This window comes from Plutella xylostella, chromosome 16 (genome assembly GCF_932276165.1).
Source record: "Plutella xylostella chromosome 16, ilPluXylo3.1, whole genome shotgun sequence".
Taxonomy (NCBI): domain Eukaryota; kingdom Metazoa; phylum Arthropoda; class Insecta; order Lepidoptera; family Plutellidae; genus Plutella; species Plutella xylostella.
The window spans coordinates 896,806-923,678 of NC_063996.1; the positions used below are offsets into that span (position 1 = coordinate 896,806).

The 26,873-nt window shown below is 40.2% G+C and overlaps 1 protein-coding gene across 1 annotated transcript; it reads left to right on the forward strand.

Annotated features, from left to right (window-relative positions):
* The first annotated feature begins 176 nt into the window (after positions 1–176).
* Positions 177–24,502, forward strand: LOC105384432 (carboxypeptidase D). The gene is made up of 23 exons (XM_048626156.1): positions 177–829; positions 1,934–2,060; positions 2,334–2,451; positions 3,597–3,766; positions 8,747–8,943; positions 10,115–10,227; positions 10,514–10,617; positions 12,619–12,819; positions 13,076–13,270; positions 13,455–13,540; positions 13,733–13,933; positions 14,146–14,231; positions 14,476–14,632; positions 15,282–15,448; positions 15,846–15,956; positions 17,216–17,369; positions 17,872–18,538; positions 18,842–19,011; positions 19,306–19,447; positions 20,562–20,770; positions 22,277–22,376; positions 23,138–23,278; positions 24,383–24,502. The coding sequence occupies exons 1-23, from the start codon at positions 395–397 to the stop codon at positions 24,493–24,495; spliced, it is 4,164 nt and encodes a 1,387-aa protein (XP_048482113.1). The 5' UTR covers positions 177–394; the 3' UTR covers positions 24,496–24,502.
* The last annotated feature ends 2,371 nt before the right edge of the window (positions 24,503–26,873 follow it).

Here is a 26,873-nt window from a genome sequence, read left to right on the forward strand (position 1 = left end):
TGCTCAAAAACATCGTACGATAAATACTAAAAAGCGATCAACAAACAAATCAATTATTTATTCGATATTTAAACGCAACATGGTTTTACACGTTGTTCAGCCGAAACTGAATGTTGCTAGGATAGAAAAATGTTTGAAAAAATGACATTGTCAAAACAAGTGTCAGTGTAAGTTGTCAACGTCATAAATGTCATTCAATTCAATCATTCATTCCCGTTTTGTGTGACTAATTTTGTGTTTGTGTAGTTATTTTAATTTGTTATCACATTTTGTATAAACCCCTCGGTCTGTCTTAGTACAATGTTTACATTGATAAGAGTGGACACTGTTTACAAGCTTTCATAGAGCCAGCGAGCGGCGCTGTAGTGAGCGGCTCACATAAAAGTACCTCACAATGTCTGTTCACACACAAGTTATTGTGCTAATTTCCTTATTTGTCGGCTCGTGTGTGCCGAAGTCTGTCGAGATCGAGTCCCCTCTTCTTCACAACTACACACACTACGATGACTTAGTGAAGCTGTTCCACGGGTACGAGAAAACGTACCCTGATTTAGCGAAAGTCAGTTCGATTGGGAAATCGAGTGAAGGGCGAGATCTGCTGGTGCTGCAGATCACTGCTGATGTGGGCGCGAGCCACCCGGAGCGGCCCGCCTTCAAGTATGTGGCCAACATGCATGGGGACGAGGCAGTGGGCCGGCAGCTGGTGGTCTACCTGGCTGAGTACCTGCTCACTAACTACAAGAAGGATGAGAGAATCACTAATTTGGTCAACAACATTGATATTTATCTGATGCCCTCTCTTAATCCGGATGGATTTGAAGCTAGTAAGGTGAGATTTCTTATTGGATTATTACCTCTTTGTTTGTTTTCTGCACATTTGAAAGTTAATTTGTTTGATAAGTATGTTAATGTGTTTTCTTTTCCAGTTTAAATAAAGTACTGTTATCATTTAAGTCTTGAGCTAGTTTTAGTGTGAAGTTACCACACTCTATTCCTTAATATTTCCTTAGAAACAATAGCCATAGCCACTTTTTGTCTTCTTTGGTGTGGTAAGAAATCTATTAACTTCAATCTACAATCACTTCTTCGCCCAACAGTAAACAACTACTTAGGAAAAGTAATTAGGGCAATAAAGTCCAAGTCCTGTTCCAGAGTTAAGAGTAAATAAAAGATGCAACTTATGTTATTAAAAATTTAAGTTTTGGGGATAACTATTAAAATATCATGTTTTTTCTATTTTATAAAGACTATGGAGGGCTGCATTACACTAAAATGAATAAAACTGAAACTTTACCTAAAAATAATAAATTTTCAATCTTATAGTCTTCAAATGTAAATTCATTCAGTTACATTTCTTTGAACAATCCTTCTATTCAACATATATTTTATCATTAATTGCATGTGTTACTTTAGAGAATGAATTTCAAATATTATAAATTAATTGATTCATTATTATTTGTATTTGATGAACAGGATGTCACATGACAACAGATATCATGTTATTTTGCATAACAAGTTATTGAATGCAATTTCGATAAGTTATCTAGACTTGACCTCAGATGCACTGACTCCGGACATTATAATCTATGTATAAACATATTTTAAACTCTCAACTTTCCCTAGAAGGGCAGGCTAGGGCATTGGGTTTGATTATTAACACACTCATCATCTTAAATTTTAATCTCAAAAGGATTAGTAAGAGAAAATCCACTTTAACTGTACATTTGTACTCATATTTACAGAAAGTGAGCTGTATCGCTAATACCATTTTTTAAATGAGTTTTTTTAAGTACAAATCTAGAATCTAGATTGACAGATTTTATCATAATGTTTTCTTTTGCTGTAAGAGTATAATGGTACTCAAATTGTACATTAAAAATTTATGGTAATGAATATTGCACTTACTACAATACCTAATCTATTTCTTCTACAGGAGGGTGACTGTTATTCCGAAACAGACTCTGTAGGTCGAAATACGGCCAATGGCGTCGACCTAAACCGGGACTTCCCCGACCAGTTCGACAACCAGCCCTCCATCACTGATGACTATCTTTATAAGGGTAACATATACATAATATAAATATATTTTTTGCTAGTTCATAACCACATAACTTGGGTGACCATTGTAGGCGTATTTGTTTTGCGTGATTTCCCACAGTCCACGCGATCGCGAGAATACGCGACTCACAACTCTCAAAATTACGCTCGTCTGGCCTCACCCTAAAACACCCAATTAAATAAAGAATAACCAATCTAAATATAGGATATTGCGAGGCCTGTGTTACCCCTGATTAGAGATAAGAGGATTCTTGATTATGGTTGGTACTCCCCAGGTCGTCAGGCGGAGACGCAGGCCATGGTGCGCTGGCTGCTGCGCAAACAGTTTGTGCTGTCCGCTAACCTGCACGGCGGCGCCATCGTCGCCAGCTACCCTTATGATGATATTATGGAGTGAGTATTATTGTGTCTTTTACACAGGGTGTTTCATGAGTTAAAGAAGTCGTAGGACAAAAGTTGTGAAGAATGATGAGCTCAGTCACACTCTTTAGGCTATTGAGTATGGGACATTTAATAACCCGTATATAATATAGCTTCGTATCTTATTTAAAAACTTTCGTGGAAATAATGGGATAAGCTGATATACCGAGTACATAATAATAAGGAAGAACTACTTTGGTAAATACTCTGGTTTGTAGGGAATACCAGGAGACGTTTCGTCATTGTACATATACGAAAAACCTTCATTCATGACCCCCGTTGACATCATTCTAATGGTAATCTTATAAATTTATTTTTAATATTATAAACTACAATTTGGGGAAATCCCATTTTTGATAACTGTACAAACTGTATAACAAGTAGTTATAATAACTATGCAAATAACTTGCTTTGGTTCTAACTACCTATAATAGTGAAAGTAAACTGTATCACAGGCCTACTATACAATTTATTATCCGGTTTCCAATTAAGGTCAGTAGCGGCTGCCTGCCCACTTGTCACCAAGCTTTTCATTTCCGAATGAACGTAAATTATCTGATTCAGATCGTGGCCGTTATGTATTGATGTGAATGAAACTGGTTTCTGATCCCTTGTTCTTTAATGGGTATCGATGACAAACAATACTCAGAGCTGACTACACAGCATATTTATTGACGTAGATAAACTTCTTGCATGGTGCATAAATCTCATTGCTATGCTTATCGCAAATCGTGATATTTTGACGTTTACCTACGTCGATAGCGATGCCATGCACCCGGGATTGATTTATCACCTGGGGGAAATAATGACTGGTTGTGTCATTATATAAGATGTCAGTAACTGCTTCCTAAAAGATCCGGACGTTTTAAAATTACTTATGATAGGTACATCGCTCAGGAAGGCCCCATTCATGCACCCGATAAGACGAATAGTACCGAAACTATTCCAGCAATAAATTTTCTTACACACCATTTATCTCTGTATACTGTATACTCAACCTCATATCCCCCTATTATTCTGTAATACATTTTCCTACACACCATGTAGGTACACCATCCATCTATATATCTATACTCAACCTTACATCCCCCTGCAATAAACCCCAAACTCCTCCCCAGCACCAAGACAGACTCCTGCGTGAACAGTCCTACTCCCGACGACGCTCTATTCCGTCACCTAGCGCGTGTTTACGCGGATCGCAACCCGCGCATGCGCGCCGGCGACGCCTGCCCGCCGGAGCGGTTCATAGACGGGATTACTAACGGCGCCTTCTGGTATAATGTTAAAGGTTAGTCTTTAAAACATATAAAGGGTGTTGCAAAAAGGGCTAAGCCGAAACCTACGTGTGTAGCTTGTTATATTTAAGCCCAGAAATAAATTCGCGAAAAAAAACATTCTCCATAGTAAAAGCTCCATGCTGCATACATAGGTTTCGGCATAGTATGTTGGGTTTTATAAGTAAAACCAGTGGATTAAAAGGATTGTAAAGATATATTGAAGAATAGTTTTCACACGACACAGGAAGGTATTGGTGGAAGTACGAAGAGACTTTTCTATTGACATAATTATCTACAATAGACAATAGAAAAACTAAACTGTTGGTTGCGTTTACAAACTCTTTTCAACACTTTCCCTTAAACCAACCAATAGTTATAATGCCTGTCCCTAAGTATTACATACTAAATAATAAGCCTCAGGAGTACATGAGTTACACTAAGTTGTGTTACATAAAATGTTCACCAACATAACAATAAACATAAACAGTTAAAACTTAAACATCCAACAATAAACAGTTAACGAATCTATTATGTTTCATAATAGGCAGAGGCTTTGTCAATAGATCCGCTGGCATTTCATCAGTTGGACAATACTTCAACTGCACCGCATTTTCTGACACAACTTGTCTAATAAAATGATGCCTAACATCAATATGTTTAGTTCTCGAATGGTACATTTGGTTGACACTTAACTTTTGAGCCGATTGGTTATCGTTATACATAGTTACACAAACGTTGATACCTAACAATTCGTGTAAGAAAGAGCGAATAAACAATGCTTCCTTACAGGCATCAGACAGTGCCATGTATTCGGCTTCAGTACTGCTGAGAGCCACCGTTTTCTGCTTTCGACTTTCCCATGAGACTAAGTTATTACCAATTTTGAATACATACCCTGTGTATGACTTCCTATCCACTGCACTAGCTGCCCAATCAGCGTCCACGTAGGCAGTGAGACTTAGTCCATTCTTCTCGAACGTCAAACAATGATTAATTGTACCTTTCAAATAGCGTAGGACACGCTTTGCAGCTTTCCAGTGAACTTCAGCATAGCTTTGATTGAACTGGCTCAATGAACTCACGGCATATGCAATGTCCGGCCTGGTACATACTGCAACATACATAAGGCAACCAATTAAATTTCTATAGTTAAAGTTACCTAATTTCTCAGCTTTATGAAGTTTCAGTCCAGCTTCCATGGGAGTACTAGCTGGCTTGCAATCCGACATCTGGAATTTATTCAGAACCGTCTGAATATAGTTCGACTGGTCCAGAGTAATCCTGCCATCCTTGTTTGTAATCTTCATACCTAGTATGTGGTGCGCTGCACCCAAGTCTCTCATGGCGAACTCCTTCATAAGCTTGTCTTTCAGCTTCTTCTTTTCTTCAGCAGAACATGACGTAAACAGTAATATGTCATCAACGTAAATACTGATTATCATCGGCTTTCCCTGATGCGATTTGAAATAAACACATGGTTCTGTACTTACTCTCTTAAAACCGAAGTTTTGAGTCAAAGCAGTATCTAACTTATCATACCATGACTTCGCAGCTTGCTTGAGTCCATAAATGGCCTTATTAAGTTTGTATACCTTTCCATTTCCTCCTTTTATTTCAAATCCTTCAGGTTGCTCCATATAAACCTGCTCCTTTAAATCTCCATTCAGGAAAGCAGTAATTACATCCATATGGTCAATCTCCATATTATATTCTGCAGCGATAGCTAACAACATTCGTATCGTTGAATATCTTACGACCGGAGCAAACGTTTCTTCATAATCGACGCCATAGGTTTGCGTATAGCCCTTCGCAACTAGTCTGGCTTTGTATCGAAGAATTTCTCCATCAAGCCCCCTTTTCCTTTTGAACACCCATTTACATTTCACTGCTTTGTGATTAGCCGGCCTATCAACTAGAGTCCAACAGTTATTCTTCTTAAAAGAATCATACTCATCTGACATAGCAGCTCTCCATTGCTCAGCCTCGCTTCCACTCATTGCCTCTCGAACGGTGGTCGGCTCGTCAGTGGCAGAACTCTGCATGTCGCAGTTGAAGGCGGCAAACTCAGCACTCTCTTCATAGTCCGTGTCTTCTTCTAGTGAAGAACTGCCTGGAACGTACGTTGAATCCAACGGATCATCTATTTCACCAGATGTTTCAGCATCCTCAGAGTCATCTTTTGAATTATTATCAATCACTGAATTGGAATTTATGTCATCAGATTGATTTAATCCCTCAACAGATGGCTCTGTAGGTTGTTCATTACACTCAGACAAACTACTATTAGAGTCATTCATGTTAGGTGGCGGGCTATGCATGAATACCATATTCATATCAACCTTATCATCATGTGACAATTCCTTAGTTTTAAATTTATCCTCTAGGAATACCACATCCCTCGCTATTGTGAATTTACGAGGATCAGTTGGGTCTATCAGTCTGTACCCCTTTGTTTCCGTACAGTACCCAACAAATCTCCATAGCTTGCTCTTTGAATCTAGTTTCTTTCGATTCTTTACTAAAGCATACGCTATACATCCAAAAACTCTAAGATTTTTGAGGTCTACCTTCTTATTTGTCCACGCTTCCTCAGGAGTAGCACCCATAACAGCTCTGGTTGGGCTTCGATTCTTCAGGTACACAGCGGTGTTCACTGCTTCAGCCCAAAACTCCATGCCCAAGCCAGCTTGCTGCATCATGCAGCGGGCTGCCTCCATCACAGTTCGGTTTGCTCGTTCAACCACTCCGTTCTGAGCAGGCGAATGCGGTACGGTCGTCTGGTGCCGTATTCCAGCCTCTTTGAGAAACTTCTGAAACTGAGAATTGACAAATTCACCACCTCCGTCACTTCTTAGGATTTTTATTTTTCGCTCGGTTTGGTTCTCTACCAACGCCTTGAAATGTCGAAAACTTTCAAATGTTTCATTTTTAGTTTTTATAAAATAAACATAAGTTTTCCTTGTAAAATCATCTATAAACAGCAGGAAGTATCTTGCTCCACTGAACGACGGCTTCTGCATAGGCCCACACAGATCCGTGTGCACTAAGCCAAGTACCTCATCAGCCCTACTAGATGACTTTGATGGGAAAGGAAGTCTAGATTGCTTTCCCTCAATGCAAGCCACACATGACTTATAATCAGCACTATCATACTTAATTCCAGTAGCCATACCTCTATTCAGGAGACCCATGCTCCTAGAGTTTAGGTGACCTAGCCGCTGATGCCACACCTCTTGAGATACCTTGGAACTCGATGAAGCCAAGGACGCAGACTGCTGCACTTCCTCCTTCACATTGCCATTCCCTTGAGATGCCTTGCGGCTAGTCGAAGTCGAGGAAACACACTTCTTAGATTCCTCCTTCATCGCACCATCCTGTGAACATACTAAAGTATTACCTAACCCCAAGCTAGATAACGGTGGCTCTCTAGCTACTTTCGATGCTATCTTACACTGCTCTCTGACACCTACAATGTCGAGCCGGTAAACACCATTGATCTGAGTAGCGCTACCTAGAAACTCACCGTCAGCATTAGTTATTTTACAATGCTCTTTAGTAAATACAACTTTATGGCCTTTTCTTGTCATTGCACTCACCGACAATAAATTTGTGGTTAGTTGTGGTACAAAATAGACGTCACTTATCGTCCTTAGGCAACCACCCTTAAGTTGCACCTTGACCTGACCCATTCCCGCGGTATTGATATAGTCTCCGTTTGCGATCTTCACAGTAGCCGGTTTATCCGATACAAAATCGTACATAACTGACCGATCATTGCACATGTGATTCGTCGCGCCTGAATCAATATACCACTGTTTTTCACTCACAACACTAACACTTAGCGCCGTTAACAGAGCTGAATGGTCTGTGCTTCCTTCCTTGTCCTCGCCTTGCCCCGACTTCCCTCCAGACGTCACCAGTGGACAGTTCCGCATCAGGTGACCAGCCTCCTGGCACGTGAAGCACTTCTTCACCAGTGCCGAAGCTGATGTAGTATCCTGATTGTCCTCCCGTCTGTGGTCATGCTGCAGCAACTTTACCTCCACAGTCTCGCTGGCCAGTTTTATATTGCCATGCAACTGCTCTCTAAAGGCTATATTTGAACTCGACATTGTTTAGTTTGTAACAATTTCGTTTTCACAACAATGACTGCGCCGGCCGGCCTCGGCTCCCGGACAAATTTTCAAACTGTGATACTTCGTGTGATATTTCAAAAATCTTACTAGCAAATGGTCCTGGGCCCATAACCTGTTGGGTTTTATAAGTAAAACCAGTGGATTAAAAGGATTGTAAAGATATATTGAAGAATAGTTTTCACACGACACAGGAAGGTATTGGTGGAAGTACGAAGAGACTTTTCTATTGACATAATTATCTACAATAGACAATAGAAAAACTAAACTGTTGGTTGCGTTTACAAACTCTTTTCAACATAGTATACCCTCTTTGCAACACCCTATATATCTCGTAATAGAGTTAAGTTAGTATGCAGAATCGCAGATGCCACTCACAAATAAACATAGTAGTTATACAGCTGTACAAATAGTCGTATGCTGAAAAATAAATATGAATTAATATATTCAAAGCCTCACCAATGACCTAAGACAGCCTTGTAACTAGTACTTAGCGGATGATGAAGGCTGATGACAGAGATGTATAAATGTATATGATCAGATGTTGACGATTATTGACTGATAATTTAAACGGAATCAAATGCAATCTGGACAGTTATACACATTTTGTAGCCCCAGAACTGAGGGGTTCTATAGGTATTACTTTTGCATCTTGGTTCAAAAGTTACACACTCTCTTGTAATAATATTCGAGATTTATTCTTATTTGTACTTACTCATACTGTATACCATACATTACATATAACGCACCTTTCTTAACGCAACCATCACTGAAATCGACAATTAGCAGTATACAATTATATTATTATTAAGTAAGTTTAACTTATTCCACCACTAAAACCCCATTTCCACCCTCCAGGCGGCATGCAAGACTTCAACTACCTGCACTCCAACTCGTTCGAAGTAACTTTCGAGTTGTCCTGCTGCAAGTACCCGGCTGCTGCACGACTACCGTCCTTCTGGAAGGAGAATGGAGACGCCATGTTGGCGTTCATGGAACAAGCGAGAACTGGCGTGGCGGGAAAAGTTATTGACCAAAACAAGGAGGCGGTCAAGGTAAATTGTAGCTAAATTTGCTCTTCATTCTTTCAATTTAGAATGATATCGATGGTTTCGTTCAGTGAATGAGTGAGTCATCTGACACGGATCTATCATTCTTTCATTCACTCAACATTCATAATTTGTTTGCTCATTCCATCAACCAATATGTAATATACGTATACAGCGACAAATACCAGCTCTAAAGCGTTATTAAATAGCCTACTACAACGATACATACGAGTAGAAGGTAAGAGCCCATCTTCACTCGAGCTGTCCTGCTGCAAGTACCCGGCGGCGGCGCGGCTGCCGGCGTTTTGGAAGGAGAATGGAGACGCCATGTTGGCGTTCATGGAACAAGCGAGAACTGGCGTGGCGGCTAGGACTGGTGTAGCGGGACGGGTGATTACGGGAGATAATGAGGCTGTCAAGGTAAGTTTAAGCTGAATGTGCTCTTCGTTCATTCAATTTCTAATGATATCGATGGTTTCGTTCAGTGAATGAGTAAGTCATGTGAAACGAATCTATCGTTCCTTCGTGCACTCATCATTCATTGTCGTATGTCCATTCCATTAACCATTACGTAATGTAAGTATACAGCGTCAAAAGCGAGCTCAAAACGTAGTAAATAGCCTGCTACAAGGATAGATAGAAGGTAAGAGCCTATCTCCACTCGAGCTGTCCTGCTGCAAGGACCCGGCGGCGGCGTGGCTGGTGCAGTTCTGGAAGGAGAATGGAGACGCCATATTGGCGTTCATGGAACAAGCGAGGACGGGGGTGGCGGGACGGGTTACTGATGCGGATAACGAGGCTGTCAAGGTAAATTGTAGCTAAATATGCTCTTCATTCATTCAATTTCGAATATTTTCGTTCAGTGAGTCGAGTGATTTCGTTCACTCACCCTTCACTCGTTTGCCCATTCCATTAACCAATAATGTAATGTAGGTATACAGCGTCGAATGCGAGCTCAAAAGCGTTAGTAAATAGCCTGCCAAAACGATACGTGGAAGGTAAGAGCCTATCTCCACTCTCGCTGGTTCTCCTGCTGCAAGTAGGCGGCGCGGCTAAACGTAGACGCCAAGGTGTTTAAAAATAGACAGCTAGTTGAATACAAACTATTAAAATTGTATTTTCAAAAATAAAACTATTCAGACATTCACTCACTCAATTCATTCACCGTTGTCCCCAGGGTGCAAAGATCAGAGTGGTGGGGCTGAACCACACGGTGGCGACCACCGAGTCCGGGCACTACTGGCGGCTGCTGCTGCCCGGGGAATACCAGATCACTGTTGACGCTGATGGGTAAGTGGTGATTACATGATTATTTCTGACGACATCATCAATTATTAGGTTGTACAGAAGCCTGTCTTAAGGAGTGCAACAGCGCTCTGTCCTTGACCTTTCTCATCCAGCCACTACCGGCTACCTGTCTAAGGCGTTGGTCCAGCAGGATGGTTTACGATGCTACGATTGCCTGTCCATGGGTTCCATTTGAAAACTCGTTGCACCTTCATTGGTTCTCCTGAAGTCCTATTTATGTCAAAATAATTAGCATCTCATCTATAGTAGATAATATAATTTTCCGCAGATACGAATCCCCACCACCGGTCTCCGTGACCATCCCCAACAACCAAACGTCGCCAGTTGTCCTCAACATGACGCTAGGACGTCGATCCCGCGCGTTGCAGCCAGGTGAGTCCGCGGAACTAGTCGCTTCTGGTGCTGGGAGTAAAACTGTTTACAGCGCCATCTATGTTTGTGTTATGTTGTTAATTGGTTTGGAGTATAATTTGGCTACTAGATGGCGTTGAAAGCAATTTGTTGTGAGATTGATCGATTGTGTGAAGCCTCGAAGGAAACCTTGTAACTATGAAGAGGTGTAATTTGAGATTCGTTTTCATGCTAACCCAATGTAAATAATGATTTAACTGGAAATGTGCCAAATTTTCATCTGCATCATCCTAACAGTATGGTTGTAGTTTGTGATTTTAAATTTGCACACATTACATTTAAGATACATTTAAGATTCAAATTATATAAGCTACGGAATCATTGAACACCATTTGGCTGTAAAGTATGTACCTCCATAATAATTTATCAAAAGTTATTAATAAGTAGTTAAGTTTACAGTATTTCAATTTACCAATAAAATAGGTGTAAGTATATTTGTCAGTAATATTAAGTATAAGTAAGTTTTGTCTATTGAAGATTTAATTACAAAAATTATAAGTAGTAAAAGAAATTTAGCCCTTTTAAACCTCTTTGAAAAATATAGACACCATTCCAAAAAACACAACAAAATCATGTATATATCTCGAAATATTTGATGCCTCAGTGTATACTGACACCGATACACTCCTATAAGCTTATCACTTAATCTTTACGGATGGGGTTTTACAGACTATCTTAGAATATTTGTATAGTACATTTTAAAAACGGTTGCTCAATATTTTTTACTAAATACGCACAACCTAGTATGAATTGTGTAAATATGAATGTTATTGAGATAAAATAACTTTGAAATAACTATGCTACTTTCATTATTGTTCTCTACAAGTTGTATACTACAATAATGACATTTCCTTATACTAAAAATGAATAAAACAGTTATTCCAATGTTAATTTTAATCTGAATATTTCTGTTAGTAAAGATATTTGTAAGTTTATAAAATAACAGTACCTAAGTACTTAAATTATTCATTAGAAAGTGACGGTATTAATATTGAAAAAGTAAAAGTAATCTTCTATTTAATAGAATGCTAATGATCTCTGTATCCTCGAATGGTTTGATACAACTTTGTGCACTGCCATAATTTTATGAATCCGTAGAGCCTGACAAGTACAATTTAGTTAATTGTCAAACTAACAAACCAACAATGTTTGAATGAAATAATAACAGTGAATGAGTTTGACAAGTTACAAAAGTTTTAGCGTGTGGGTGAACGTGTGTAGAATTTCCTATCGGACTTTAAGCATTTAAAATCGGAGTTCTAGACTTTTTCTAGGTAGGTATATTAGCAATAATTATAATGTGATGTTTGTTAAAATATAAATAAATTTTATAGTTGAAATGAGTATTTTAATTAATAGCCATGGTTTGTTTTGTTTTACTGTATGTGTTTTGTTTATACTTTTGGTGATGGTGATTAATTCATTTTTTTAAATTTAATTTTGTGTTCTGTAGTTTTGCCCATTCTTTTATTTACTTTTTGTTTCTTCTTTTATCTTCTCCTTTATCCTTCCCATGATCCACAATCTCATAAAAGGTACATAACATACACAAATACTCTCGCTTCACAGCACCTCGATGCTAACAAATACGTAGAGAGAATAGAATAAGTCGTTTCAATTTAGAGCCAAAATTTTATTACAATGTAGCGTAAACATTATTACCTGCCTCTTTACCCTGTCTAATCCTGTTCGTGTTCTCCACACAAGATTGAACCATAAAAATTATATATTAATTGCTTAATTCACAAAAGTTGGTACAAACAGTTTTGTTCTTGATAATTCATTTTTAACAGTAAATCATAAAGACTCCTTTCAAAATATCCCATCAATACCACATTTTAAAAGTAAACACATCAAAATCCTATCGAATAAAACCTAACCGAAACGAGACACCAACGCAACCTAAGGGCAAACCAACCATCCCTATGGGCAACCCAACAAACCCTATGGGCAAACCGACAGAACACAGGCCAGCGCGTGACCACGCCCGCCCTCCCGCAGCTGACTTCGTCCACCACGACTACCTGATGATGGAGAGCGTCTTGAAGACCCTGGCGGAGCAGTACCCGAGCATCACAAGGCTGTACTCTATAGGGAAGTCAGTGGAGGGACGCGATCTGTATGTGCTGGAGGTGACGAAAGACCCTGGTGTGCATATTCCTGGTGAGTTGTTTATTTATACTTATGTGTTTAGTAAATATACTTTCTGAATTATCGAAAAAGGACTTTGTAAGCTGACTGGTGACGTGGTCATTCTGAACATGTTTTGATCACTGTATTTCACTTAGAGTGAGACGTTTAATTAATAAGAATTATAGTGAAATGAAATTTCTGTCCATTAACGACCTGTTTCAAATGGCACATTTAGCTAAGTCTCCGTATTTTCTCATGAAAACATTATTAATTTTTAACCCACCAGGCAAACCCGAATTCAAATACGTGGCCAACATGCACGGCAACGAAGTGATCGGCCGCGAGCTCCTCCTTCTACTAGCCAAGTACATGTGTGAGCAATACACCGGCGGGGACCAGTACGTGCAGCGGCTGATGAATACCACACGGATACATCTACTGCCGAGTATGAACCCTGATGGATACGAGAGGAGTCACGAAGGTAGGATGTAGTGCGGGGGTTTTACGGTAGATGGCGTTGAATGGAGTAAGTATTTGAGGAATTTGTTGCTAGATAGGGTTAGCCCGGTAATGAGGCTCCCAATAGGTTCAGAGTTGAAAAATATTACTCTTGATGATAACGAGGAAATAAGAAAGAGTACTAATGTAAATCTAATAATTTTCAGGGGACTACAGCAGCCTGAAGGGCCGAGCTAATGCGAACAATGTAGATCTGAACAGAAACTTCCCTGATCAATTTGGGCAAACAAAGGTAAACTAAAACTACCTTTATTGTATACCTATGTCTTATATACCCAAATGACGTATAATAATACAAATACATTTCGTATTACTTGCTTGCATGTCATGTACCTAATCATTACCAATATAAAAATTATCAACCATCTGTGATCATTTTTTGCAAACAATACCTACCATTTAACAAAACAAGCAACCTCCCCAGGACAACGCAATAACAGAGCCGGAAACGCGAGCCATAATGAACTGGTCGCTAAGCCTGCCATTCGTGCTTTCCGCAAACCTCCACGGGGGGGCGCTAGTAGCGAACTATCCGTACGACGGGTCCCCGCGTAGGGTCAGCGGTCAGGCGTACCTGTCGCCGGATAACGATGTGTTTGTGCACTTGGCGCATCTCTACTCTGACGTAAGTGTTTGCTGATAATGGAGGCGTTTAGTTTAGTTTTCTGGCCAATAGATGGCGCTACTTGCGATACGGAAATATATATATATTTTTTTAGGTATGGTAGTCTGTTTTTGAAGGTCAATCATTTATTGCTAAAGTTACACCAAACAAGAACTATAAGTGTGAAGTGTGATGATATGGATGTAATATCTGTGGTATTTTGTTAATTGCAGAAACACCACAAAATGCATCTCGGTCTGCCGTGCAAGGATCTGCCCAATGAGAAGTTCCCAGAAGGCATCACTAATGGCGCTGAATGGTAAATGACATTTATTTCTACTCTCTCAAGTTTCCACACCGCCATTGCTAGACTGTCGGCCAATCCGTGTTATCTTTTTTTTTAGTCAAAATTCTGTTATAGATAATGACTAATTAATAACACTAATAACTTCCCAAATTGCAATTGCATTTGTCATGTGTGAAATGTGACACACTAAATTGACGTTGCTGCATGTTAAACGATTGTATGTGACAAGTGTGAAACATGCGACTATAACCCCCAGGTACGTGCTAAACGGCGGCATGCAGGACTGGAGCTACCTGCACACGAGCGACATGGAGCTCACGCTGGAGCTCGGCTGCTTCAAGTTCCCGCCCGCCGCCGACTTGCCCGGCTACTGGAAGGACAACTTGCCCGCGCTGCTGGCCTTCATTGATGAGGTCAGTGTTGCTAAGTAGTAAAGGTTGCCGGTACGAGTAGAAATGGCTATAGTCATTTCCTCTTTTAATGTTAAATTTTTAAGTTTTTGTTTTTAGAGTGCAAATTAAGTGTGTATATTGATGTTGATTCTGAAGGCAGAAATTCTAATTTTAAAGCTGTCAAACTAAAAAAATTGCTAGCATAAAATGACATTTACGGAAACAATCATAGAGTCGAATTTTAAACAAAGAAATTAAGGTTTTGACGTCTCTAAATTTAAAATTTCCGCCTTCAGAATCGATATCAATGTATGGTATTGTAATTGGCTACTGAAGACATAACTTGTCTGTTTGTTGGGTTTTATGGATGAAGTAAGAGATGCAAGCGGAAAGCGCATATGAAACTTTGACAGTTGTGTTGAGGTTCGTTTCCCGGACGGGGAAGATATTGGTTCACGAGTCTAGGATGTTTAATCTTTGTACTGTGTGATATCCTCAACCCACAGCCTACCAAGCCTGGAGATATTGTTCATCTTATATTGTATTCTATCCATTGTTTGCGGCCCGTGTGTGTGAGTTCTTGCAGTAAAAGCTCACTATAGTATATATATTTTTTTGTTTGTTTATATTATTATTAGTTTTTCTTTTTCTTATTTGTTGACCTCCACAGGTGCACAACGGCGTCACAGGCTTCGTGCACAGCCACATCGGGCACCCCCTCCCTGATGCCAACATCACAGTAGAAGGGATAGAACACAGCGTGAGAACTGCAAAACACGGGGACTACTGGCGACTGCTGCTGCCCGGGACGTATAATGTCACTGCTAGTAAAAGAGGGTGAGTTTTTTAGATGAAAATTTAGTTAAGGTTTTTAGTATTTGTTACAGGGTTGGTCACCGTGTCAGTTTGAATGCAAATGATGCACTGGACATTATGAGAGGATAGCCACTCCAGGAAGCTTCTTTTGTGTTTTAGAAATGTTTTTATTATGTCCAGATTTTGTACATTTATTTTAAATCCTCGATCCAGTCGATTGTGAGGGAACAAGTAAAAAATTTAGCATTTTTTAAACTTAAATTAGGAATATGATAAAGAGTTACGCAGCTAACCATAAAGTCTAATTTCGAACCGAGAATTTAACGATTTCCCCGTACTACATTTAAAATTATTGTAGGTATAAACCTACTTGTGTTATTTCTGAATATCTAAATAAACGTATATTTCTAACCTCCAGTTACGAGAGTATAACGGAGCGTGTGACGGTGCCGGCCAACGGCTCGGTGAGCCTCAACTTCACGCTCATGGCCGACGACCCGCAGCACTGGTCCTCCGCATACGACTTCCGGTGAGTGACGTCACAGTGACTTTATACAGGTTGTTGCAAACTGGTGAATTGGTGATATAAGTTGAAATGAGGCTTGCTGTACGTACCTATTTTGCGACATCCTGTTGATAGTCTGATAGCGATTTATGCTGTAACTTTTGTTTTTTGTTTAAATGCAAGCATTGCTTTGATCATAATATTGTGTGATTGTGTCTTTAAATACTAAGTACGTTTTAAATTTATTCTATATTTTTATTCAACAAAGCATTGACTACTTTATATTTTATATTATTTCTATGTGTTTATATACTTCTTCTTTACTTATGTATGTTTTGTTTTTAACATTTCTATGTTTATATATATTTATGTTTTATTATAATTATAATACATACTACCTATATGCTTTTTATTTGTTTATACAATTTCAATATATATTTATGAATACTATACATAGTATGCATATTTATGTTGTAAATAATAAACTAATTCGCCTGCTTTGTGTGTTTACACCGATTAAACACAACCAAACAAAATTAACTCAGCTTTAGCTTTAATTGAATTTGGAACTTAGGACATGTTAGGTTATGTTTAGACCTCTGAAGTTGGTAAAAGGGCTAAAGGTATTTATTTCATCGGCTCTAACTATGTCACAGTTTATGAAATACATATTTGATCCACTTAAATTTCATTTTCTACGCTTTCATAAAAGTTTATCAATAACAAATGACAATGGTTTCGTGATGTGTAATTAACATTTTCAATTAATCCTTTAGGTTTGACCATAGCTATCCCGATTTCACTGGCCTTATGTGAACATATTATGAGGTATAAAAAACCAACATAGACATCTATCTAGTAAATTTTTTATTAGCAGTCGTCCTCCTTACTATATTTAGTTAGATTTGTAGTAGTAGTAACACATTCGCTACGGTAGTAAGATTATTAGTCAACTTAGCTTCTGAGTTTGTGACAAACAGATATCTATTGATAGATAAAGCGTTTAGACCCTATATTCCTATATACCACCATTGTCTTGAACTGTTTTTTTTTTTTAAATAAAAACTTAAATGGTTTTAAAATATGTTAGCTAGTTATTGGTTGTTATGACTATTTAATGAAAGTCCAATAAGTCCATGGCGGTAAGTATACAATAGGTTTAATACAAACCTATTCGATTTGTTTTTGTTTTAAACTCAGAAAAGTATCACTAATCTATTGGCTTACTTTTTATATCTCACAAACTTACCTATTTTCCTAAACACCCTATACAACACCTACAGAGTGCTAGAAAACATCATCGGCGCCCGCTACCACCACTCAGCTGAAGTGTACGGGCTGCTGGCCGAGCTGGAGAACAAGCACCCCGACACCGCGCAGTTCCGGGCCGGGGACAGTTTGCACACCGCGCTACTGCACCGCTTGGAGGTCACTGATGTGAGTATGTTAGATGTAGTGGGCGTGTAATGAATAAAGCCTCGTCCTCTCATTCAAGATTCTTCCTGACCCGAACCTGCAGTGAATATACTTCTACACTCACGAGCAAAGAAATGTTCCACCTACTAGGTAACTTGCTGTCACTGGGCCTTTTTGATTGCTCGCGAGTGCACCACGTGCTGTTACGCTGCATGAAAATTGTCTAGTCTAGATAATAGGTGTGAGCATTGTATTATACCAAAACGTCGAGGCTAGCGACCTATGACGTGATCAATGGAATTACTATAAACTTTTAAATAATCAAAAAGTGTAGATGTAGAAGATTAGATTTTTATGACTAGGCGACTGGCAACTTATCTAACTGGCTAATCCACCGACAAACTAGGCTACCCTTAGCGCTACTTGATATCTTCTCCTTGAGTCACAATTACCAAGTTTGTCGTGGTCAACAACAACTTAATTTAGTCATACCAGCATTAATTCCTTACTCTTTTATTTCCAGTCGCTAGGAGCGCCAGAAGAATCCAAATTCCGCATCGCGTTCATAAGCAACCTCTACGCCTCACAGCCGCTCGGACAAGAGATGCTTATCAACTTCGCACGTCACATCACCACCGCCTACTCCCTAGGAGAACCTATACACAAGAAACTGCTACAAAACGCCGTCCTACACTTCATTCCTAACTTAGACCCGATGACTGACAAAATTATCCAACAGTACGATGGCACGAGTAAATGTGTTATAGATTCTATGACTGAAGAATTCGGGGACAGTTTGTATAGCTACATAACTAAGAAGAATATAAACCCATTAACAAATTACACGCGAGAAAAGGCATTCGTGAGGTTGCTAGAGCTGGAAAAATACGATTTGATTCTTGACTTGTCTTCGGGGACGGAAGACGTGGCCGCTCCAGAAAGTTCTACTATCTACGATAAGTTCGCGCAAATGTACCAGGACAACAGAGAACTAGACAGTTCTGAGTGTTCTGAGTTGAACAGTAACGTGGTACACGGGAGCTTGATCGATGAGATATATGAGAAGTTCAATACGCCTATTATAGCACTCGGGTTGAGTTGTTGCAAGATGCCGGCGGAGAGTGAAATAGCGATGGTGTGGAGGAATAATCTGCAAGGGATCATGAAGCTCGCTAAATTGCCTAATACAGGTGAGAATGCTGTTGAGTTTATAAATTTATGTTGTCTCATTTCACACACCTAACCTAACTTAATATTCCAGGGATAAGACTTGTTTACAGTCACACTAATCCGGCGCTGATAATCAACTAAACTTTAGTTACATATATTATATTTTTATATGTTAGCGCCGCATCAACATGACTGTAAAGCCAGCCGGACCTGATATATAAAAAAAAATATTTTATGTTTTTTGGTGTTGCAAAATTCGTCACATTTCGGATTACTTTAACCTTTTTTAACACCCTTTATAACACGAACACCCCCTTCTTCAGGCATAACCGGCACAATAAAGAACGAGCTTGGCTCCCCGATGCGAACAGCCACTGTGTCCATATCGGGCTCCGGCGCGCGCCCCGCCAGCGCCAACATGGCGCGGTACCGGGCGCTGCTGCCGCCGGGCCGGCATACGCTCACGGCCTCCTGTCATGGGTATGATGACAAGGTTAGTGGTAGCTATGTATCTAGTATTTCATAACGGCCAATTTCAGCGGCTATATGTGTGAAAATGAAGCTGCAAAATTACAAAAAGCATAGCATAATAGGCAGCAGAGAAAACAAACGCAAATTCTCATTCCACTAAAGCTGTGAGTACTGTTAGGTGGCGACACAGTCGTACGCCATACAATCAGAAATATCCCACTTTGCATTACTCAAAACTGTGTTAAATAATACACTCACACCTACCGTCTCTATGTAAAGATATTATTTTGTTGAATCCACTTTATCTTTTCAACAGGTGATAAACGTGATGATCGAGGAGGGCGTGCTCAAGGTCAAGGACATCGTGCTGCACCGCACCAACGCGGACCGCCTCGCTGGAGGACAGTTCGAGGACATCGCCGTGCCCACTGACAACCCTAACCTGGTGCATGTTACTGGTAAGTGTAATGAGTGTAGTTATGAATTTGAAAAATCAACGCTGATTTACGAGACCCTAGTGAAGAATACGAGCAGGTCCGTAGCATAAACCACCTTAGACAGAATAGATAGCTGCTAGAGCCTACTCTAGCAGCTATGTAGTGCTCCTCACTAGGCCTAGGTCTAGCAGTGAACGATAATTGGCTGATGATGATGAAGGTCAAGGACATCGTGCTGCATCGCACCAACGCGGACCGCCTGGCTGGAGGACAGTTCGAGGATATAGCCGTGCCCACTGACAACCCTAATTTGGTGCATGTTACTGGTGAGTAGAAGAGGCATAAGAGAATTGTGTTGTTTTTGTAGTAGTAGTGTAGTATTTGAATTGTGACTCTCTACCTCGTTTCCTTGGCTATCTCCAGCTCTGTGTACCGCCTCGCCGGGGGGCAGTTCGAGGACATAGCTGTACCCACTGATAACCCTAACTTAGTGCATGTTACTGGTGAGTGTAATAAGTGTCATTATGAATTTAAATAAACAGTTAAATCAATAACACAAGTGTTGTGACTTGTGGGAGAAGCCTCCCGGAGGCCAGCTCGAGGACCTTCCCGTGTCCACTGATACTTAGTGCATGTTACTGGTCAGTGTAATATGTGTAGTTATGAATTTAAATACCACCAATGTTGCGGCGACTTTCAGAGCAAATCATATGTCCAGCAGTGGCCGACGCAGGACATTTCGACGATATAGCCGTGCCCACCGACAACCCTAACTTAGTGCATTTTACTGGTGACAATAGAGATAAGTGTGAGTTGTGGCGCTCCACCTCGCTTCTTAGGTTATGTCCATTGGTGGACGCCTCATAGACGGGCAGTTCGAGAATATAGCTGTGCCCACTGTCAACCCTAAATTGGTGAGAAGTATAGAGATAAGTGTGATATGTGTAGTTATGAATTTCAATATTTGTGTTGACTTCGCTTCTTAGGCTATCTCTATTAGTCACCAGAGGACATTTTAAGGACCTGCCCGTGTCAACCCCAACCTAGTGCATGTTACAAAAATAGTGTAATAAGTGCTATTATAAATTTAAATCGGTGTAAAACACTGCATTTAAACCAAAAACTCTTCCGCCAGGTCTTCTCCTAGACCTCAACAGCGAACCAATCCCCGGCTCCATCACCGTCTACCCGCTAACCCACACACTGCATGCCGTCTCGCTCGCACACACGGCTGTGGACGCGGCCGGGAGATTCGCTGTCTCGCTCCCCGTCACGTATATGGGGAAGGAGGTTAAAGTGACTGCCAAGGCTGAGGGATATGTTAGCACGGAGCGGCATGTTAAGGTTAGTGGTTTGTTTGTGAGTTTAGAAGTTAGATGGATAAGCGTAAAGGTCCCAAATCCTCCTGTAACCTTATCCACGATCCTCTGTAAGCAGTTCTGTATAAGTAAACTGCTACCAAAATGACACTTCAGAAGAAATTGTCTGGGAAAATTAGGCACCTATACAAACTTAAGTGTTCATGATTTAAAGATTTTCTGTTTTATATTGTTTTTTGTGTATTCTTTATAGCTATAATTATGTTATTACACAAAATTAACAGTTTTTGCAATGGACAACATTTCATTTTCTTTACCCTATATTTTTATTAGCTATTCGGAAAGTTTATAAAAAATTAGAGGACCCGTATTTTTTTATTTTGTATATACATTAATTTTTGCATGTTATTTTTAACTTTAAAGTTAATTATTTTAAAACCGGAAGTGACATCACATATTAGGCTCAATTTTTATTTTTGTCTATTGCCTTAGTCTCGAAAAAAAACATAAATGACACTGACAAGTGACATTTAAACTTTGTTTACATGCCAACCAACAAATGGGTCATTTTCAAATGACATTGATATTTCTGATGATACAAAGTAGGTACTTATCATGTAAAAAATAAACAGAAGCATTTTTTCAGCTGTGTAGGCGGTGGCATGCTCTGGGACATATTAAATAGAGGTCATCTCTTAATAAGTACTAACCATTTTATATGATTAATTAAAAAAATTGTCAGAAAGTGTCAGAACAGAATTTATGAAAATGACCCAAATAAACAACAAAGACCCGATAAAACGTCAACGCCAATCAAAAATGAAAGTGACAGTTACTTTATTTTTAAATCTATAGGCTTTGATCATCAAAATGCATCGCACCTGATGCATGAAGTCATCAGCACTTTTTTACTATTTTATGATTTTCCCGAAAATGATACATCCAAAAAATACAAAAACATTTTTTTTGTGGCCTTGAGAGCTAAATCTCGAAATGGTTTTCGATTTATAGCAGCTTAAGTTTTTTGAAATGTTGTCCATTATAATCCATATTCCATATTCCTTAGGGCGTAAAGCTATACTCAATGACAATAACGTTTAAGGACTAGGCCTAAATCCCGTCGTCCATTGGAAGAAGACCCGTGCCCCAGCAGTGGGGACGTGATGGGTCGTGATGATGATGATGATGAATAAGTTTTTTTTTATTGTATAAAAGAGTTCCGTAGTTATATTCACTGTAGTTTTTCACCAACCAAGGGTTGGCTGGAAGAAATTGCTTCTTGGCAATAAGCCTGCCTTGTGTACTTCTTACTTTTTCTGTCTTCATGTTTTGGTCTGTGTATGTTTTGAATACAATAAACGCTGAGTTGCAGGAAGGAACATTAAGCTAATGTCGGCATTAAATCTATGTCTATCTCTTTCTGTCTGTATACTGTCAAAGCAAGGCAGCTATACATTTAATGTCGACATTAGCTTAAAGTCCCTTTCTGCAACTCAGCGAAAGTGTCTATAAATAAGGTTTCACCCCACAGGTGAGCGGCTCGGAGGCGGTGACGGGCGGCGTGCTGCTGAAGCTGGAGCGCGACGACGCCGTGCTGGGCATGCCGAGACTCGTGTTCGTCATGGTGTCCGGTGAGTACAGTGTTGCATTTATTACACTCGTGGAGGCAAATTAATAAGGGTTAAATCTATTTAAGGTTGATTTTTCAAATAATAATATTAGTCAATATACACTCACGGGCAATGAAAAAGTTCCACTCACAAAATGCCGGCACTAAAAGACCCCTATTTTTTCCAACATTTCATTTAAAATTTGGACAAAATATTACCGTTATTAGTTGGTAATATCCTGATGCTCTGTTAAATGTACTTCAATGTTGCAGAAGGCATAATTAAGCTAGGATTTACCGTTTAGGAGTAATTTGGTGATTTTCTCAGTGGAACCTTTTCATTGCCCGGCAGTGTATATATAATATAATTATGATAAATTATTGATGGCGCGACAGCATCAAAGTGACCGAGCCTATGTGAAATAGTGGTAGACTAATAATCGTGACAAATAATTGTAAAATTTTAAAGAAGTAAGTTGAATAAATGATGAATCTGATTTCTTAGATCAGTTTCAATAATCTTGAGAGCTTTGGGGATAGAGTTCAGATTTTGTAATTGTTTGTATATATTTCCTAACAATAAATTAAGATTTCTCTATTTTTATGCTGCTTCAGTGGATATAAAGGTAAATAATTATTAAAACTAATGTAAAGGTAAATGATTACTAAAACGAACTTATCTGTGAACCGTTTTTATCGCTTTTAATTTAGCCCAATGATTAAAAAAATACCAGCCAATTCGCCATTTTTTATACCTATTTCTAACACCCTGTATACCCCCAGGCGTGGTGGGCGTCCTGCTCGTGATGCTGGCCGCCTGGTGCCTGTCCTGCCGGCGCGAGGACCCGTCGCGCCGCGACTACCTGTTCCAGCCGCTCGACAGTGAGGACAAGCGCCCTCTGTGCACAGATCCTGAAGTTGCTGGTAATTTTAAAGCTTGTTTTAGCGCCATCTATGGGTTACTGTCCAGTATGTTGGAAAGTTGTGATTAGCGACATCTATACAGTTCACACTAGTTGGTAGAGAAGCGTCAAGTCAGACTACGTGTTCCAGCCTAATGAAAGTGAGGACAAGCACTCTTCACGGATCCTGAAGTTGCGGGTACGTTTAGTAATTTTATGTTTTGCGCCATCTATTGGTTAGTTTCCATACTAGTTACTAATGAGGCGTCAAGCTAGAGTGGTGGGCGTCCTGCTGGTGATGCTGGCCGCCTGGTGCCTGTCCTGCCGGCGCGAGGACCCGTCGCGCCGCGACTACCTGTTCCAGCCGCTGGATAGTGAGGACAAACGGCCTCTGTGCAACGACCCGGAAGTTGCTGGTAATTAAACAAACTTGTTTTAGCACCACCTATGGGTTACTGTTAACACTAATTCGTAGTGAGGCGTTAAGTCAGACTACCTGTTCCAGCTGGATAGTGAGGACAAGCGCCCTCTGTGCAACGACCCTGAAGTTGCTGGTATGTTAGAAAGTTGTGATTAGCGCCATCTGTTGGTTATTGTCCACACTAAATAGTAGAGAGAGAGGCATCAAGACGGATTACCTGTTCCAGCTTATTGACAGTGAGGACAAGCGCTCTTCAAAGGATTCTGAAGTTGCTGGTATGTTTTCAATTTTTTTGATTAGTGCCATCTATGGGTTACTGTCCACACTAGTTGGTAGTGAGGTGTCAAGTCAGAGCGGTGGGAGTGCTACTGGTGATGCTGGCCGCCTGGTGCCTGTCCTGCCGGCGCGAAGACCCGTCGCGCCGCGACTACCTGTTCCAGCCGCTCGACAGTGAGGACAAGCGCCCTCTGTGCACGGACCCTGAAGTCGCTGGTATGTTAGAAAGTTGTGATTAGCGCCATTTGTGTGCTGTTGTCTAAACTCGTGGCTAGAACAGCTTAATAGAGTCGGACAACGATAACTTTGCAAAAGAAACAAGTGCCAACACTTTTTTATTTTACTTGCCCCACTTAGCATTGTCGGATAAAATTCTATAAGTGCAAAACTTTCTACGAATAGGGTTTTATAACCTTTTCTTTTCATCAGATATAGTCCGCAAGCCGTACTTCGACGAGGAAGACATCCCGCCGTCCGAGACCGACTCGGAGGACGACATCGTGCTGCTGCGGAACGACCGCGAGTGGAGGCAGGCCGAGTAGACACCAGGTATGACGAGTAGACACCAGGTATGCCGAGTATACAGCAGGTATGACGAGTAGACACCAGGTAGGCCAAGTAGACACCAGGTATGCCGAGTAGACACCAGGTATGACGAGTAGACACCAGGTATGACGAGTAAACACCTGGTATGATGAGTATACACTAGGTAATTCGAGTAGACAAATAGGCCGAAGGTAGGTTATGTAGACACCAAGTAGGCCGAGTAGACACCAAGTAAGTGGAGTTCATACTAGGTAATTCGGGTAGACACCGGCAGGCCTGTGTCACTCCGCGCGTGGGCGGCGCAGGCGCCGGCCTGGCGCCTGCCGCCTCGGGGGGGCGAATCTAGTCGGCTGCCGCAAGCGGAAGACGATACACGCGCGCGCTATTTGTTCCTATTTCGTACTAGTTTATAAATGTCGTATTTACGTATTTATTAAAATTTATGAATAGAAAAATGGACATAAAAAGAAAAAAAGCAGCAAAAAAATACTGTGCCGTATTTAATTGTTTAAATACGGATCGTGATCCAAATTTAATTTTTTTTAGATTACCAAAAGATGCTGACAGGTAAAACTAATCTAAGTGTTTTATTGATTTCTTCTACGTTCCTTATTTGAAATGAAATTAATCCGAACTACATACCCTGTTTTTCTCCATGTTGAACAAAGTCTATTCCATTTTTTTTTTCGTTAAAGTATTAAATTTACAGACACAACTACCTTCAAAATGTATTAATGAATCGATTATAAAATGTGAGCTGAGCTGCTCAACTAAACTAAAACAGAACATCATGATCAATTTCATCTCAATATTATGCCACTGATGCCTGAAATAAAGGTTTATTATTATTATGTTGTGTCTTTACCATCACGGGACCATGGGGTCCCGGGCATTTGGAAGGCGTGCATGGGGCCGAAGCCAACATGTAGAGGCCCGTTTGACAACATTAATCTATATGAAATGTGACACCAACCGACGATTTTCCCTGTGTAAACTATGGAGTAAACCCAAGGAAAATCCCCGGTTAGTGCAGGACTATTGTAGGATATGGAGAAAACTAATGCAGGGTTATGGTAGGGGGTGCTAAATGGACTGGGTAACTGGGACTATGGAAGGACTATGGCCCCTGCCTGGACCTATATGTTTCACACACGGATAAAAAGGCAGGGGGTGACTCGCACACACAGTAAATGGGCCCCCCAAAACAGTCGCTAGCACATAACAGTGACGTAGCAACAAGGGGGCAACATGGCATGAGGTGCTAAGGATGGAGAGGTATTCCACGGCTCTCAGGACAATCGCGTTATCGGTCAAGATCCCTACAAGCACCTTACTGGGTAATACATCCTTCCTCGAGCATTGCTGCTCTAGCGGTACACCACTCAAGCCAGCCAATGAAGGCAAGCAAGAGGTGGGAGATCCTGTTCCTCGTCAGTGTTCACTCTGGACAACCAATAAAGGCAAGCCAGAGATGAGGAACAGGGGTTCTCCCCGGCATCGGGTGGGTGGGGTCGCTAATGCCCAACAGCTCGCCACAAGCTGCCCTGCCGCCTTATTATTATTATTATTATTATCACACATTATGAAGAAAAAAATCATTTTTTTGGCTGAAGTAAATGTTTTAGGTAGATATAGGTACCTATCTACCTCTTTCTTTTACTTTTACTTCAAATAATAGATCTATGAATAGGTCTTTAACTATGAAATTGCCGTAGCTTCAACTAGTCATTTCCAATAGAAAATAAGTTTGGAATAGCTTTGTATTCTAAATTCAAATTATTTTGTTTTAATATCATGACATTCTTTTTACAAACTCAGTCCGTTGCTTAGTAAACGTTGTAGTCTGTGGTGCTGAGGCAACTCTAAGGTGGCTTCTTTTTCAATGCGTATAACCACGTATAACTTATTATGCACCGTAGTCCAGTGAAATAAGGCGCATATTCCCTCAAAAATAAATTGGTAGGTAAGTAAATAAAAACGTGTGCGGCTGGAGCGCGATCTAAATTAGATCTTATTGCTTATGGGATGGAGTCATATTTCTTTGATAGCCATTGCGAAGATGGACTTCTGTACCTGGTACTAGTTATTATTCTGTGACACCGGGTAGAATGAGTAGACACAAGGTAGGATGTAGGTCTATAGACACGAGGTAGGCCGAGTAGACATAAGTTATGCGCAGAGTATACCCGAGTTAGTGCGACTAGTCAAACGGTGTAAGTGTTGTTCACGATGTTAGAGATTTACGTAAATAGTTCCTATTCCGACATTTAATTAATCAGGCAATTCAAAGAACTTTGTGTAAGTTCCTAATATACGATTTATTTTTCAGATCCCACACATCAAGAAGCAGTAATCAACATAGCTTAATAATTTA